General features: G+C 43.4%; 1 protein-coding gene across 3 annotated transcripts in view; it reads left to right on the top strand.

Moving 5' to 3' along the window:
- AGBL1 (AGBL carboxypeptidase 1) overlaps nucleotides 1-18,524 on the top strand; it is a 574,659-nt gene that overhangs the window by 427,718 nt on the left and 128,417 nt on the right. Inside the window, exon 23 of one of the 3 annotated variants that reach the window (XM_061595217.1) lies at nucleotides 5,721-5,850. The exons of the other annotated variants lie outside the window; for them this stretch is intronic. Within the exon in view, the coding sequence (XP_061451201.1) occupies nucleotides 5,721-5,727 (7 nt within the window). The 3' untranslated portion in view covers nucleotides 5,728-5,850. Of the gene's footprint in view, nucleotides 1-5,720; nucleotides 5,851-18,524 lie in introns of those variants that run through there. 3 annotated transcript variants of the gene reach the window in all.

Below are 18,524 nucleotides of genomic sequence, written 5' to 3'. Positions count from 1 at the left end.
TGGAGCCTGGAGCTGGTGTTGCAATCTGGCATGGATCCAGTAGATCTCAGGCTGGCACACCCTTCCACTTCTCACCCCTGAAATGCCCTGCTGATTGCTTTCTGTTGGCTCTGGTGTTGAACCCACCAATAGCACTTCCACCCACCCATTTTGCAGATGGAAGGGGAAGCTCTGCACTGGCAGAGTGATGCTGACATCACTGTATGAGTGGAGGCCAGTCGTGGCTGATAGAGGTGGAAGGAGTATTTCCTCCCAATCCAAACCCCTTCCAGTCTGTGCAAAGTGGGTTTGGATTGCACCTTGAGATATCCACCAGCTTTTATACTTCCTGAAAGTTCCAAGGAAGTTCTCAGCTAAAACAAATATTAAAAATGCAACATTTGAAACAAAACATATTTACAAATGTATATTTTGAAATAAATAAATAAATAGATATTTAAGTGTGAATTTGCACATGGACTTTTTTAAAAAAGGGATGGGTCAGAGTATGAGTTGGCACATATGAAAGTGACAGAGGACAGAAATAGACTGATTTATCCATCCCTAGCCTAACATCAGGTGCCTATGACAGTGTGGACAGAAGAACATAAGAACAGTCTGCTGGATCAGGCCAGTGGCCCATCTAGTATAGCATCATGTTCTTATTGTGGCCAACTAGATGCCTATGGGAAGCCCACAAGCAGGACCTGAGCACAAGAGCACTTTTCTCTCCTGTAGTTTCCAGCATCTGGTAGACAATTCTCTTGAAAGTTACTGCTCATGCAAGTGGCCTGCTTGAGTGGGCAGAGTGACATCAAGAACATAAGAAGCTGCATTATACCAACACTGGCCTTTCAAACTCCATGATGTCTACACTGCCTGGTGCCAGCCCTCCAGGATTTCAGGCAGAAGACACTCTAAGCTCTACCTGGAGATGCTGACGATTGAACTGGGACCTTCTGCATGTGAAGCAGAAGCTCTGCCATTGAGCTACAGCCCTTCCAGTCAAACCCTTGCATAATTTCATAGCTCCTATTTGTGAACAGGAAAATTGCCAAGTGCACTTTTTCTAAACAAGGTAGAGGAACCGTTCCTTGCTGAAATACCCTTCAAATAAACTCAAAGACTCAATTGGTAGGAAAGGAAGTACTTTTTTATACAACGGATACATCAACAGATTATGACATTCATTCCTATGAGAGCTACATAGAGCCTTCTTTGGCCTGATTCAGAAGGGCTCTTCTTATGTCCTAAGAAACCACAGATGGTTGCTTGGAATCACAAGCGGGTAAAGCGCTGTTGCACTCAGCTCCTGCTTGTAGGATTCCTGTAGGCATCTATTGAGAGAACAGGATGTTGGACTAGATGGGCCTTAGGCCTCATGAGAAAGCTCTTCTGATGTTCATGAATGTAGATTGGTAGTCTTCAACCTTTTTAGATCTTGGACTCACCCTTAGCCAAAACATGCATGTGGAGACCATATTTTTCTTTTCACTCTACATTTGTATTGTGGTAGTAGTGCTGTAAATCACCTTAGTTTAGGCTGCAACCCAGCGGTGAGTCCCTACCCACCAATGATGTAGATGAGCTCCGATGATCTTACAAATGTCCCTTGGAGCTTAAATATTTCGCAACTCCTATGCAAATGTAGAAGCCCCTTGGCTCCTACTTAGTAAATATAAGTCTCCTTAGGTTGATTATACCATCTCAACTTCACAGGATGCCAGGTTGCATTAGCCACCAAATTAAATTTGGGGGTAAGTAATAGCCAGGTAGTCACAGGTAGCTTTGTTTGATAAATAATGAAAAGCAGTCTGGGAAAAAAAAATCAACGTACAAAGCCATTTATTCTGTGGATAAATGCAGAAGAAAGCAATAATAGCCATAACTGAGATTTATATAGCTCCTTTCATCCCCACGGATCCCGAGGGCTTCATTCATGACAACACAAAGAGGTGGCTTGCTCACCGTTGGAATGTTGGGCTTCTGGGGAGGGACACGTCAGCCGTACCATGTCAATCAGAAAGATGATGCTTTTTCTTTTTTTTCATCAGAGGAAAAGAAGAATAAATTACACTGGATTGTATTTACTCCAGGACCTTGTTACATCGTAGTCAGGATGTAGCTCCCTGCAATGAGTTTGGGCCCAGGTATCATAACTAAAAACTGTTAAAGACCATGGAATACTTGGGAAAGAGGCATGACTTGTGTCTTCCAGGCACAGAAGGAAAATAGCAGGGCACAACTTCAGCTTCTGGGATATGTAGGCAGCAGATAGCATTGTTTGATTGGTCAGGATTCATATTATCTGAGTGGTGGCTAGGGATGGAAAGATCTGTCACTTTCAGTATTCTTAGTTTCTCATTTTTCCCCAGTCTTAAATTCAATTCCACATTTCTGCACCAATTATGATTTTCCTTATGAAAATTCTCCAGCATTGTGGTGAGAATTTCCCCTAATAAACACATTTTTGTTGGACAGTTTTGACTAATATACACATTTTTGCAAGCCATTTCTTGTTATATAATGCAGTTTTGCATGTTATTTTCCCTCATATATTCATTTTTATACACAATTTCCCCTAGTGTATGCAGTTTTGTAAGCGTTATTTGGTTGGCGAACTGCATTGCAAAATTTGAATAAGTGCAAGTTTTGAAGGGTGGCTGTATTTTGGTTCTCATATTGTTTTGTAAAGTGCAAAATTGAACAATTTGGTTTGAAATGTGAACTACATCAAAATTCTCACCCATCCCTAATGGAGGGTGGTCCATTAGGGTCAATAGGGTACTGCGCCACCAATTTCACTCTGCCCTCAGCCAGTCCCCCCACCTTACAACCAATCCAGAGGGCTGTCAGCTTCCACCACCCTAGTTTATCCTTTCATGGGTCATAAGAACCTAAGAAGAGCCCTGCTGAATCAGGCCAGTGGCCCACCTAGTCCAGCATCCTGTTCTAACAGTGGCCAACCAGTTGCCAATGGGAAGCCTGCAAACAGTCATCCCAGATCACCGGGCCATGCTGGCTGGAGCTGATGGGATTTGGAGTCCAGCAACATCTGGAGGGTCATAGGTTCCTCATCCCTGCTCTAAGGTTTGTCTTGATGGTCATTCTTGCCCCCAAGGTCTTCTCCCATTAATATCCTCCTACTATCAAGAGCTTACTTCTTTTCAGAAGTTCTAGGAGGGTTCTTATATATCACATCATGGACTCTCCTGACCCCACTCTCTGCTTTCTGGCAGTGCAGCAAATTAAGAGGTGTTGGTGGCCAAGTGCTGTATGAGCTGGCAGAAATATTTCCCTTCTCATGACCTTTGTGGTTATGGTACAGAGTGAGGATCATCACCGCAGCAGAGATAAATCAAGGGACTTTTGTTAGGGAGTCTAGATCATAAAGTAATTGTGGAGTACAAGGGCATCAATCTTCAAAGACAGAGGCAGCTCTTTTTCAGCCTATAGATGGAGGTAAGATTAGATCAAGGTGAGAGCCAACAGTCTGCAGAATCTGGGGGGGGGGGGGAGAAGTTTGACTTAAAATGAAAGATGTGCAAACCCTCTCAGAGACATTTTGCTAGCCTTTTTAGCTTCACTAGAAATTTATCAGGCATTTCACCTGAAAAGGAACCTCAAAAAAAAAGCCACTTCAGATTTCATTTCAGGTCAGGTTTGCTGGAAACTCTCAGAAAAACTCTCATGAATAGATATTTTTAAGAGTTATGGTCTTACAATGAATTGGGTTGTAGCCCAAGTTATTGGAATCCCTTCACCCTGACAAATGTTACTAGCCGTATCAAAACACTTCTTGCCTCGCTTGAAATTCTGAATTCACCTCAGATTTTGTTTCCAGAATAATTCAGTGGCAACTCTGAGTTTAGGAGTTCCATTTCATTAAGGAAACCCTAGCAAATTGATTGTAAGAGCTTTAATTGATTTAATCAAGGACTTTGTGTCAATGTAGGCTGCAATCCTAAACCCACTTTACCTGGGAGTAAGCTCCATTGAACTCGATAGAAATGATTGCTGAGTAGATATGGTTAGGATTATGCTGTAAGTCAATGAACAAATTGATTGAATTTGCATATGAGTAAACAATTGTTCTGAAGCAAAAGGCGTATGTTCTTCATTTTAAATTGTGATGATGGTGATGATTAACAAAACAAACATCAGAAGCCCCCTGGTGGATGAGGCCAAGGACCCATCTAGTCTACCACTCTGTGTCTGTTCTCATAGTGGCCAACTATGGAAAGCCCACAAGAAGAACCTGAACGCAACAGTTCTCTCCCCTCCTGTGGTTTCCAGCAACTGGTATCCAGAAGCATATTGCCTCTGACAGTAGAGGTAGAACAAAGCCATCCTCGTTAATAGCCGCTGATAACCCTAACCCTCCATTAATTTGTCTGATCATCTTTTAACCTCTCTCTCTCTGTGTGTGTGATAGTAGGCCAGACACCGGCTTAGAAAAATGAGAGGAAACATCTCGTCTTATGTGGGGGAGCAATACCTCTTTTTAAACTGGTGCTTGCCATCTGCAGTTTTTATTGGCAATGCTGCCCAATAAACTGGGCCACCCTTTGACTGGATCAAAATGTTTGCAGTCCATTAACGGATGAACTGGCTAACTGTTGCAGCCTTTGCTCACTCCCATTCTAGACATATTAATAAGTGAGACCTGTATTGGGAATATTTCTTACTTGATCTGGATTATGAGCCATGCTGAGGCTCTGTGCAAATATCTGAAGGATCATCTCTTCCAGTGTAGACCTGTTTGGGTTTTGGGATATGCAGGGGAAGCCCATGCCGGCAGTTCTACTGCCCTGTGGAATTTGTAGAGTGGTGGAGCATGACAGGGCCTTTTCTGTGGGCCCCCCAAGTTATGGAATGTCCTTCCCTCCAAAGTGCATCTGGCTTGTCACTGTATGATTTTCAACATCAGGTCAAAACAGCTTTTTGTACAGGCCTTTGGGGGTGGAATATGACATCAGAATATCCCTCCCATGCCCAGGTGAGGAACCCGAGTTCCAGGGGGCTGAATTTGCCCCTCAAGGCCTCTGGCCCTTGGGACTCTCACCAGCCACATCCTCCCCAGATACATCTCTTCTTCAGAGGCTACACCACCCACTTTCCCAGCTCTATGTCCCCTTTGAGCATTTTTATCTGGCTGGCATGTATCCCTGAGTGCTGATACTACATCTTGCTTGCCCTGATGGAGGACAGAGAGGGGCATGACAGTGTGTGTAGAAATTAAGCAATACATAGCTAACATTTTAATTCCTTGCTCTGCCCATATTTACCTCTGGCCCCGCCCACTAGTGGCATGTGGCCCCCAGAAGGTTGCCCAGAAGGGAGTGTGGCCCTCAGGCTGAAAAAGGCTCTCCTCTCCTGATATTCTGCATGGTTTAATTGGATTGAACTATATGCAACCTGCCCTCAGACTGCATGGTGAAGGATGGGTTATAAACACACACAGAGAGAGAGAGACAGACAGACAGACAGACAGACAGACAGACAGACAGACAGATAGATAGATAGATAGATAGATAGATAGATAGATAGATAGATAGATAGATAGATAGATAGATAGATAGATAGATAGATAGATAGATAGATACTCTAATCCCTAAATTCCTCATTCTTTGTCCCAGTAGAAAAGATATTGGGGTCATTATCACCAGTATAATACCAGCATTATACTGGCATGCTGTGCTAATTCTCAACAAGCTCTTTTACACCCAACTATATTCCAGGTTCTAGATAGAAAATACAGTAGCAGAGGCAATAGCAGCACTGATGTACAGCTCTAGGCTTGTTGCGCAGAGAATCACACCACCACCACCTGTGCTTGGCTTTCTTCTCTCCTTTCCATAACTGACCAGATGAGGGCAGTCTCCATCTGAGCTACCTTCTGAGCAGCCATCTTCTCCCCCTCTCTCTGCATCTGGCCTGGAACTTCTAAGCAGTAAGTTTTTGAAAAAGTGTCATGATCAAAGACTCTCGGGCTTAATGTGAATAAAGTAGAAAAAGAAGAGTCAAGTCTGCGTCTTTTCTATTTCTCTTTGAAAGAAAAGAGAAATCTTTTCAGTGACACAGTTTGTGATTTATAGACACAAATAAACAAAACATGGGGGTAGGGCGGGAAGAAATAAGGAACATGAGAAGCTTGCCGAATCAGAGGTTCCTTGCTTGATCAGACCAAAGGTCCATCAAATCTAGCATTCTGTTTCAGAAGAACAAGAACAGAACAAAACAAAACCTTACCATTTGCTTCTGGGTAGTTCACAAGCTGGCCATAATACTATAATAGGAATATAGGAAGATGTGTCAGACCACTGAGATCCATCTAGCTCAGTGTTGTCTATATTTTACTGGCAGCAGCTCTCCAGGATTTCAGGCAGGGACATTCCCAGCCCAAGCTGGAGATCCTGGGGATTGAAACCAGGACCTCCATCACTCAAAGCAGATGCTCTACCCCTGAGCAACAGCTCTTCCCTTTAAAGGGAGCTGCCTTATACTGAGTTAGACCTTTGGTCCATCCACACTGTCCATGTCCCATATATTATCTACACTGACTGCTTGTGATGCTCCATGGTTTCAGCAGGGAGTCTCTCCCAGTCCTACCTGGAGACATGGGGATTGAACCAGGGACCTCCTGCATGAAAAACAGATGCTCTACCACTGAGCTATGGCCCTTCCCCTAATTTCATTTCCCTCTTGCTTTCCCCAGAACTTATTCTCGCTGTGCAAGAAACACCTCTGCAATCCTAATTGAAATATGAGGTGTAGACATGAGTCCAAATCTTCATTGGATGAATTTCCTTCCAATGTATAAGCACGGCGGATTGCAAACATGGGCAGATGCTAGATCTGAAAAATGGCACTGTCTGGAATTTATTGAGATCACAGGTGTTGGCAAAGTTGTCGATCAATATTTCTTATTGAGTCAACAGTCGCGCACGTGATGTCCTCGATGCTTAGGTGTAATGATGCAGTTACTGTAACTATAAATCTAGTCCATGATTTACACAGGGTCTATGGTATTTGATTTCATTTCAATCAATGTTAGTAATCTCTGCCTCGCTGGGTCATCTCTTTTACATTCTGACAGTCAAGCTAGGAGTGGCATTGACAGTCCGTGTGCTGCATGAAGGGATGACGGAGCAAAGCCTGCGTGACTTTGAAATGAGTTCTAATAAGACACTTGTTTGAAATGTGAAATCAGTGTCATTTTTCAGCCAGAGGAACAATGTATGCTAAGCTTTTTGGGGTGAGGATGGGGATCTTGAGCCAGTATAGCGTGGCAGATAGAAGATGCTGCTGCTGATCAGCAGGTCCCTGGTTCAAATTTTGTCTCTGCCATCAAGTTGCTAGCTGGCTTGAAATCCACATCCCACTCTTTCTCAGGCTCAGCCCCTCTTCTCCATGGGTATAATAACACAGATGGATCTTTTCGGGTCGCTGTAAGGATGAGAGATGTTGGGGAAATCAAACCAGGGGCTCCGACAACAGGGCTGAGTCACCTTACTCCCTGCACTACCTCAGAGTAAAAGAGATACTGGGCTGATCTTTGCTGTAGTGCCACTCTTGTAATGGCCAGAGAGGCGATGCGGCTCATCAGGTCTACCAGAAGAGGTCTGTAGAACTGTTGGCCTAGGTCTGGTTCCTTATTCTGAGCAACATGTCCAACTGAGTAGCCTCAAAGACTGCCTTGTTGCTCTGGAAACCAACCACCAGCCCATCTTCAATCATCTTTTCTGCTTCAGGCCCCTTCAGGCCTCATCCGCTTGCTCTGGAATACAACTCTTCTGGCTGTCTTCAACCAAGCCGTCTGTAGGTATGGCTTGGTGGTACAGCACATGTTTTGCATTATTTATTTGTTTATAATTTAAATGTATTGTCCACCCTTCACCCAAAGGTCTCAGGACGGGTTACAGTGGTTTTTAAATACTTGAAAACAGTTAAAAACGACATAATATCAGAATATCAGAGAAAATAGGGTGCATCCTAAAATTATGCATCTCAGGTATCAAAGGCCAGGGTCAAGAGTGCATCTCCAGCATTCGTCAAAAAATGTACAGTGAAATTGCCAGATGCACTATGGTGGGGAGGAAGTTCCACCATTTAGGGGCTGTCCCAGGGAATACCATCTCCTGGGCCACCACCAAATACTAACATGAGCACCTTGAATCGGGCCCAGAAATGAACTGGTAACCAATGCAGCTGTTTTAAAACATGGGGTTCTATGAGTTCTAAAGGGAACCCCAGCCAGTAATCTGGCAGCTGCATTGTGGACCAGGTGACATTTCCGAGTGCATACAAAAGATCCCAGGTTCCATCGCCAGCTTCTCCAAAAAGGTTGGGAGAGAGACCCTTATTTGAAACCCTGGAGAGTTGCTTGCAAGTTAATGTAGACAATGCTGAAGTAGATGGACAAATGTCTGAGGCCATATAAAGCAACTTCTGATGCTCTTCCTCTGGTGCTTTGGATCGGTGCAGGGCCAAGATATTTAGCTGCCTGAAGTGGAGCCCAAATGGCACTACCCACTGCATGGGGCAAGAAAGGCTTTAAAATGTCTCTCTGCACCATTCAGACACCAAGCTTCATCCATTTACTCCTCCCTCAAAGGACCAGATGAAGCAGAAATCCCTTCACCCTGATGCATTCAAGGCTGACCCTGCTTTTGACCATTTTCTGCCCTAGATCCTGACCACCAGCTTATCCTCATCTATATCATCTGCCTCTGGCCCTTTGGACCTTGCTCTGATTCTGCCAGAACCAGACATTCAGCAGTAGCCTGTCTCCAAGCTTAGCTAAGGTCTGGCAAAGGATTACAACATCATGGCTGCATTCAGGCATCACAACAAACCATGCTTTTCATGATGGGAATAAGCTTACGTTCCCCCATCCTAGGCGCACCTGCTGCCCATCCTCCTTTAGGATGGCCACAAGGAGGTGTTTAGAAGCTTTCACTTCAGCTTTTGAATAACTTTGACTTGTCCAAACTGTTGGCCAGTCTTAAGCGTGTCTTGTTTGAAGCAAGCGAGCTTCAAACCTTGATTAATGAAGCTGGCTTCTTACAAAAGATCATAACTGGGATTAACCGTAGTGTAGAATTCAGAAGTAATGTTTAACTGTGGTTAAGTGAACTCCTCGTGGCCACACCAAAGGGGAAGAGAGGAGCACATGAACCTGGGAAAGGCTAGCTAGGCTTGTACTCATCACAAATGATCTTGGTTTGTCATGGCATCTGAACACAACCAATGTACATGATGTGCTTTGAATCCTCGGAATGTTGTATAAATACTGGGCAATATGATGATGACAAGCCACACACATAAACTTTGTACGATGATCATTTATATTTAGATGCCAAATGCCCCACAAATCAAGCCCCAGTTATTGAATGGGAAACCTATATCATTTCAGACAGGTGGAGGTTCACTTGATTGAAAACATTTCCATACATCCCCCCTGCCTCTGCTCTCTTTGCACATGGAAATCTAGATATGAGGAAGAAGACTTCTAACTTGGCAATTTTTTTACTGACATAATCATTTTCTACATGCAGACCTATCATCATCATTACTTTTATTATGTAGTCATATGGAGCCTGATGTGGAACAGTCAAGAAAAGATTGACCTCATCTGCTTCCCGTGAGAACTAGGCTTTCAATAGATCACAGACTCATGTTACAGTCTTGCTGCATGCAAGATGTGATTCTTGCTTGAAAACTGAGTAAATCTCAACATTAGCTTTCCAGCAGTATTTTATTTTTTTCTTGTCATTGAGGGAAACCAGAGCTAGTTATTTATATATATATTTAAATATAACAGAAAGGGGAAAGAAAGAAAGAAATGTCAGCTGACATTAACAATAAGAGTAATCCATCAATCCTAATTTAAACATATATATTAATGCAAGCAGTCCATATGTCCAAACAGATATCCAAAATGAGTTTGAAGACTATAAGATATATGTTCAAATATAGAAAGGGCGGTAAGATCTTCAGACCATTGAGTAATGGATACTGGGTGTTTATACTTCCAGCCTTGAAGTATATTTGCAACCACAAGGGCTTGCAAAATCCACATTCGTTGTCCATATGTTAGTCGCCACATCACAGGTATATAATTTAAAAGTGTGCAGACATCGACAAAACATCAAGGATTTTTTTGAAAAGCAGGCAACTGAACTGTGAAAATCCACAGATGTGTTTTGATTTGCAGTATCTTCTGTGTCTGTTTCCCATTCACTCTCATGCACACTCACCCATTCATCCTACTCACACATTTCATTCACGCATTCCTCTCTGTGTTAGGCAGACATGGTCACGCTACTTAGTTGAATACTTCTGATAGTGCTTCATCCCTCTTTCTCTACAACCTTTCCTGCCAACAGTCCCATCTGTTCCTAGATCTTTGGTGTTGACAGGTGTTAATTTCAATCTTTGAGCAACTGGAATATTTGGACAATGTAACACCTCAGTAGCTAAGCCAGTTCCCCTGTTTCGGTGACTGAAGCCTACAGAGGAGATGGTGCCTAGTAGCTGAGAGGAAGGCTATGGAATACCATCAATCTTAGCTGCATACTTGGCTTGGCTTGAAGTAGGGATGTATTAATCTGTTCTCAGTCTGTGTCGCTGTTGCCATTGTTCATTCCTAAGTCTAGTTTGCCATGTTCTGTTTTGATCTTCATTTTTTTTAAAAAAAAAACCTGAACAAAGATGTGTATTTTTGAACATGTTTTCCCAACAAATGACATTTCCTGACATATTTTCTCTTGACGTATGCATTTTGAAATGCAGTTTATGCTGAACCACACATCTTCAAATGCATTCTTTGAGCAGCCCACTTTGTTGCAACATTCAGAGAAATGCAAAATCTGAAGGAGAACTCTGTTCAAATCTGCACATTTCCCCCGGGGGGGTGCAGATCAGGTCAGTTCATGTCAGAATTCTCTACAAATTAATCCCTAGGTTGGCGAGCTGCAGGCTACAGAGGGAGAGCATGCAGTAAGAGATTCGATCTTTGCAAATTCCAGTATGAACTGAACTGATCTCCACTCCCCAGATGAATGTGTGAACTGGAACTTCAGTTGCAAGTCTGTACACACTTAACAGAGCATGGAAAAGTTACTTTTTTGAGCTACAACTTCCATCAGCCCAATCCAGTGGCCATGCTGGCTGGGGCTGATGGGAGTTGTAGTTTAAAAAAGTAACTTTTCCAAGCTCTGCACTTACCTGGCAATAAGTCCTGGTAAATTTATAGGAACATAGGAAACCGCCTATACCAAGTCAGACCATTGGCCCATCTAGCTCAGTATTGCCTGCTCCGTCTGGCAGCAGCTCTCCAGGGTTTCAAACAGGAGCTTTTCCCAGCTCAACTTGGGGGTACCGGGATTTGAACCTCGGACCTCGTGTGTGCAAGGCAGATGCTCTTCCACTCAGCTGTAGTCTTTCCCCAATTCAATGGGGCTTCCTTCTGAGTATACATGTGTACAGCTGCACTATTAGTTTTCGACGGAAGGCAAAATCCTAACTCCTTTTGCACTAGACTGGGAGGGTATCCCAGTATCACTAGCTGTGTGTCATGCTGGGTCCCCAGAATATTAGCACTGGGGTTCAAGGATGTCATGCATCGGCACCAGGCCTATCCCAACCCTAACTTTAATGGTGAAAAAAAAAAAGATAAGCCAGGAACAGAGATAGTATTCAAGAGAAACCATTTGGTTTTCCAGCAAAAGATATATTTTACTTTCCAGTTATGCAGGGATGTGGAATGCAGCCCTCCAGGCTCATCTGTCTGGCCCCCAGGACTCTCCCCAGCCACATCCTTCACTGCCTCTGTTTTGCACCCACCTTGAGTGTTTTCTTGCCTGGCTGGCATGTGCCCTTGAACTCTGTTCATTCTTTTTGCTTGCCTGGGAAAGGGATGGTTGAGCGTGTGTAGAAGTAAGCCTACTGTACCAAGGTGAAATTAACATTTGTTGCTCTGCTCACTTTTGCTTTCAGCCCTGCCCACTGCTGGCATGTGGTTCCTGGACGGTTCCTAAAAGGGAATGTGGCCCTCAGGGTCCTCATCCCTGCAGTTGTAAGTGTCTGGTCTGGAATTCTTATGAATCAATGCTTTTAAATATTTTTTTAGCATCCCATTGGAATCTGCTATATTAAATGGAAGCTCCATTTTCAGAGGCAGTATAACTCCGAACACCAGTTGCTGGGGACAAACAACAGGAGACGTTGTTGCCGCAGTGCTCTGTTTCCCAAGAACATCTTTCTCACCACTAATGGAAAGAGAAGGATGGACTCAACAGACCTTTGTTCTGATCTTAACACTTACCATTCAAAATGCATTTTTAAAAGTGTAAATGTTTGCCTCTTCAGGACCCTTTATCTAAAAACTGAAGATGAGCATTTGTTTTATATATGTATATGGCAGATTTTTCACACCATCCTTATTGGGAACAGATCTAGAAGGAACATTTGCAAGTCCCAGATGAACAGCTGACCTGACTTGGAGTGCAGGTGGGACATGGTGACATATGGACTACATGCGACCATTGGCCGTTCCCTTTGCAGCACATCCAGTCCCACAAAGCTCCTCCTTTTTCTCACTGCCCAGCTGGTGGACCATCATCTGGATGGTGGGGGAAAGACTGACATTGTCTTATTATTCATAGAATGGGGAGAGCAATTGTGCTTGCTTTGGGAGCAGTGTATGTGTGCATGCGTGCGCATGGAGGTTAAAGGCTCCACTCCACAACTCTTCCATTGCAAGCAAAAATACTGTCTCCATACTGCTGATAGCAATATGAGGCTAGTGAGTTGCCTGCATCAGAGTGCTGGAGGGGAAGCTTGAATTTCAGAAGATGGCTGTGATTCAGTTTGCATGTTGTTTCCAAAAGTGCCAATTAGGTAGGTTCACCTATAAATGTAAACAGAATCAAATCTCTACCCATCCCTAGTTGGTGGTGCCTGTTAACCTGATCACTCAACTCATCCTCTCTCTCTCTCTCTCTCTCTCTCTCTCTCTCTCTCTCTCACACACACACACACACACACACACACACACTTTAACTAGGGATGAGGGATAAATTTGATTCCATTCATATTTATAGGTGCACCTACTTAACTGGCATTTTCAGAAACAGCACACAGTCCAAAAACACAACCATCTTTTGAAATTCTCACTTCTCCAAATTTTGCAATGCATTTCTCCAGCCATGTTATGTGTAAAAAAATGCATATATTAGGGTAAAGTGTGCATATAAATGTATGTATTATTGAAAATAGCATTCAAAAATGCATTATATTAGGCAAAATTGGTTTACAAAAATTTAGAAATTAGGCAAAATTGAGTTGCATACAAAGACATGCATATTTGATTTGGATTCCTGTATTGAGCAGTGGGTTGGACTTGATGGACTTATAGGCCCCTTCCAACTCTACGATTCTATGATTCTATGATTCTATTAGGAGTAACTCATATTGAAATGCTGATCAATTTTCACCAGGTCTTCAAAAAGAAAATCAAGTGATGTGGAAATGTGGAGAAATGAAATTAAAACTGGAAAAATAGGGAATGGAGAGAAACTGAAACTGACAGATCTGCCCATCCCTACCACTGACCCAATTGCATTTGATCACCAAACATTCACCCACTGCTGCATGTGGCCTTTGCAGACAAAAAGCTCTGTAGCCTTGAGTTCCCAAACAATGGTACTCTGTGATGTTCCTATATATTAGTGTATATATGGTAAGTGCTGGTTGTTTAGAGTATACATGGTAAGTAGTGAAAGAGGAGGGGGAGTGAATGGGCAATAGAATGCTTGATGATTGGCTGAATGTTTAAAATGGCTGACAGTATAAATGAAAGGATGACAGGTAAATCTGGGTAAATGTGAGGTGGTGAATTGTGGAATCTTGGGGGAGAAGAGAAAGAGTGGATTGCTTGGTGGGGTTTGAGAGAGTTGTTTGCCAGGAGAGCGTGAAGAAGGAGGGAGGTGGAGTTCGGATTAGTATTGAGTAAAACCATATGCTTATGTGCCTTAAGAAGAAATCTTGTTAATCTTGTTAGCTTTGTTATCTTTAATAAATACTTAATTTGGTTTACCAAAGGCCTGATCCTTGGCTGGGGTTTCACAGACCAGAAGGGAGGGTAAGGTAATGACCAAGGCTGAAGGGGAACTGTAACAAATGGTGGCAGCGGTGAAGAGAATAACAATACCAGTATTCAGAGTCTCTGGGAATACTAGTATTGGGACGTTACTGGTGGTTGCCTAGCAGGGGGATCTGTTGAGATCTGTGCTAGAGCGGATAGGTAAACCATAAGAGAGTGCGGTCCAGACTGGTGGAGTCCCTGGTGGTGCCTAGAGACAGGCAGTAACCACGAGCAGGTAGGAACCTGACAGGGAGAGCCAGGGAAGGACGCATCACATGTGGTGGCAGCAGCGGTGGGATACGAACAACAGAGAATCCAGATACGAATACTAGAGAATCCAGAACAGTGGTGTGGCAAACAGAAATAACAAAACAAGATTTCTTGTGAGAGTGACTGGCAAAGAGTTTGTGGCAAAGAGTGAGTGAACTCAAACACCATGGCTGAATACATAAAAATGAAAAGAGAGGAGCTGGTGGAGAAGCGCATAACATTCAATTTACCTCACGAGGGTAAAGGGGTAGATGAATTGAGGGTAGCACTTATAGGATTTGCTACTGCCCAGCAAAAACAACCTGTCAGGGAAGAGACCCCAGAAGGATATTTAAGCAATCCCGCTTATATAGAGTACTTGAGAGAGTAGTTAAGATGGGAGGCTGAGGAAAAAGACAAGCAGAGGGAGTTGGAAGCTGAGAGATTGAAGATGGAAGCTGAGAGATTGAGGATGGAAGGTGCAGAGAAGGAAAAACAGAGGGAGTTGGAAATTGAGAGAATGAGATTGGGGTTTGAGGAGAGGGAGAAGCAACGAGCATTGGATGCTGAATTACAAGTAGAAAAGTTAAAATTTGATAGAGAGAAATTTCACTCTGAGGAGACAAGGAAAGACAGAGATGGAGCAAAAATAAAAATTACTCCAAAGGACTTTGCTGTCTATGAGCCTGGTCAAGATCCTCAAATTTACCTCAGCACCTTTGAAAAAGCAGCTCAGTTGTGGGGGCTACCTGAAGATAAATACATGCAGTATTTATCAAACCTGATTAAAGGGGAATTGGCTGAGGTATACCAATATTTCCCCTCAGACAGGCCCGTCACCTATGCTGAATTCAAAGAAGCAGTGTTTAAAAGATTCAGACTGGGGCCTGATTATTTTAGAAAGCTTTTCAGAAACTGCCAGATACAGACAGGGAGGTCTTTTGTGGAACTGGGAGCAAAGTTGATGGATATATTTGGAAAGTGGATGAGTAGTGCCAAAGCTCAGTCAGTGGAAGAGGTGAAAAGCCTCATGATACTGGATCAATTATACCATCAGTTACCACCAGAAATAAGGCTCCTGGTCAAAGACCGTTCCCCTACATCTGTGCAGGAGGCCGCAGAGATGGCGGATCACTTCGCCTCCAATAGAACTGGCTGGGTGGGGAAAACATCAAGAGAGTTTAAACCCAGACCATATAGTGCTGGCAGAAGGGATGTGGTACCACAGCGAGTGAGTCCTCCATTAAAATCTGAAGGGCACAGGACACCCCAGAGTGGATCTGTGTACCCTAAAAATGAGGAGAAATTATGCTACCAATGTGGTAGACCGGGGCACCTACGTTTTCAATGTGAGGTTGCCAACCCCATTAGTAATCCTGCTCAGACAAGGGCAGTGAAAACAGAGCCCAAGGCTTTAGAAGCAGCGAAAAAGGTTCAGTTTTGCCAGATAAACTGGACAGAAGTAACAGACCTGGATTCAAGTCTGAGAGAGGAAGTGAGTGTACAAGGGGCAACTTATTGGGCATTGCTTGACACTGGTGCCGCTCAGACATTACTGAGGCCAGATTTAATAAAATTTGAAGAAATATTACCTCAGGAAACAGTGACTATCCAAGGAGTGAGGGGTCAACCAGAGAGTTTGCCTGTGGCCCTAGTGAAAATGGAATGGAGAGGCCGAAAGGGCCAATATAAAGTTGGTATTAATGCCCAGCAACAAGAACCAGTAATACTGGGAAGAGATGTTATGGGGGCACAGGGGAAAATATATGTAGTGACCAGACAGCAAATTGGCAGAGAAAAAGAAGCCATATTAAGGGGGGCTGAAACAAACAGGGTGGAATCTGTTAACCAGCCTCAGGTCACCATAGCAACCACTAGCAGGCCTGCTGAAGAAGACAAACTGTATCAAGTGGTCTCTGGGGAAGAAGCAGAGCAATTCAGGGAAGAGCTGCATAAAGATATCAGTTTGAAGCAGGTAAAGGAGCAAGCCCTGACCCAACAGATTCCTTTCACTGACAAACTGAGGAATCAAGTTGTGTGTGAGAATGGGATTTTATATAGACTGTGGATGCCTGCTGAAAGAAATGATGAATGTGAACCAGTGAAGCAATTGACAGTACCTAGCAAATACAGAACCAGATTGCTAGAGGTAGCCCACGATGTCCCATGTGCAGGACATCTGGGAATAAAAAAGACCAAGAGGAGATTGGCTGCACATTATTATTGGCCAAATATCTTCAAGGATGTAAAACAACATTGTCTATCTTGTGGAATATGCCAAAAGGTGGGAAAGAGTGGAGTAAAGACCAAGGCACCCTTAAAGCCCCTTCCTATAATTGGACAACCCTTTTATAGAGTGGGAATAGATTTAGTGGGCCCTTTTTCCAAACCCACAAGGCATGGCAAAAAATATCTAGTGGTGGTGGTGGATTTTGCCATCAGGTACCCAGACGCAGAAGCACTGAGATCTGTAGAAGCCCCTGTAGTGGCAGAGGCTTTATTAAAAATCTTTATGAGGCTGGGTTTCCCTCATGAAGTGCTGACAGATCAAGGCAGTGTATTCATGGGAGAAGTGATGCAATGTATGTGGAAATGTTGTGGTCTAAAACATCTAAAGACCACTACTTACCATCCCGCCACTAATGGGCTAACTGAGAGATTCAATGGAGTTTTGAAGGGCATGATAAGAAGCTATGTTCAAGATCACCCACAAGACTGGGATGAATGGTTGGGATGCTTCTTATTTGCATACAGAGAAGTCCCTCAGGAGTCAACAGGCTTCTCACCCTTTGAACTCATGTTCACTAGAAAAGTGAGGGGACCTTTGGAACTGCTAAAAAATTCATGGGAAGGAACTCTGGGAGAGTACAAAACTTCTGTAGTAGATTTTGTATTGGAATTCCGCAATAAATTAACATCAATGATGGAAGTAGGGAAAGAGAATTTGAGTCATGCACAGGAGAAGCAAAGTTACTGGTATGACAGAACAGCCAGAGAACGTGTGTATGATGTGGGAGATATGGTTATGGCGTTCATACCCAGGAAACATGACAAATTACAGGCTAACTGGGAAGGACCATATACCATCAGAGAAAGGCTTGACACAGTGACATATGTAATCACCACAGACCAATTAAACAAAAGCAAAGTGGTTCATGTAAATATGTTGAAGCCTTACCATACCAGGGATGCACAGGTGTTGCAAGTTACCTTATTCCCTGAGGGAAGTGGACCTGAACTTCCAGATTTAGTACAGGAAAGCAAAGACAAAGGAGGGGTAGATCAAGTGGAATGGTCAGAGGAGGTGAAGGAGGAAGTAAAAGAGGAGATTCTGAGAGTTTTGAAAACCTATAGGAATCTCTTTAGCAACAAACCTGGCCGAACCAGTATAGTTATACATTCCATTGATACTGGAGATCATGCCCCAATCAGATCAGTTCCGTACCGTGTGAATGGGAAAGTTTTGAATGAGATCAAAAAGGAGGTGGAAGAGATGCTGGAATTAGGAGTGATCAGGGAATCCATCAGTCCCTGGGCCTCAAGTATTGTCCTGGTTCCGAAAAAAGATGGAACGACAAGGTTTTGCATTGATTATCGGCTAATCAATAAAATTACTGTCCCAGATGCGTATCCTATGTCTAGGGTAGACGCAATGTTAGAGTTATTGGGGGCAGCAACCATTATCTCTACACTAGATCTCTGTAAAGGATTTTGGCAAATGGAACTAGACGAGCACTCCAGAGCCAAAACTGCCTTCAGTACACCAGATGGGTTATATGAGTTTGTGACCTTACCCATGGGACTAAGGAACTCACCAAGTTCATTTCAGAGGCTAATCCAAGGCATGTCAGATTTTGCAGTGGCCTATATCGATGACGTGGCCATTTTTAGCAAGTCGGTGCCTGAGCATGTCCAACACCTGACAACAGTATTGGAGGCCTTAAGAAAAGCAGGCCTCACAATAAAAGCTAAGAAATGCCAGTTTGGACTAAAGGAAGTAATCTATTTAGGACATAAGGTGGGGAGTGGGAAAATCACCCCCTTATGGAGCAAGGTGGAGGCAATACAAGTGTGGCCGATCCCCTTAACCAAAAAACAAGTAAGGGCATTTCTGGGTGTGGCTGGTTTTTATAGGAAGTTTGTG

This window comes from Rhineura floridana, chromosome 14, assembly GCF_030035675.1.
Source record: "Rhineura floridana isolate rRhiFlo1 chromosome 14, rRhiFlo1.hap2, whole genome shotgun sequence".
Lineage (NCBI taxonomy): Eukaryota > Metazoa > Chordata > Lepidosauria > Squamata > Rhineuridae > Rhineura > Rhineura floridana.
The sequence above is the reverse complement of the archived record's forward strand: the minus strand, read 5'-3'. Positions and strand labels throughout refer to the sequence as shown.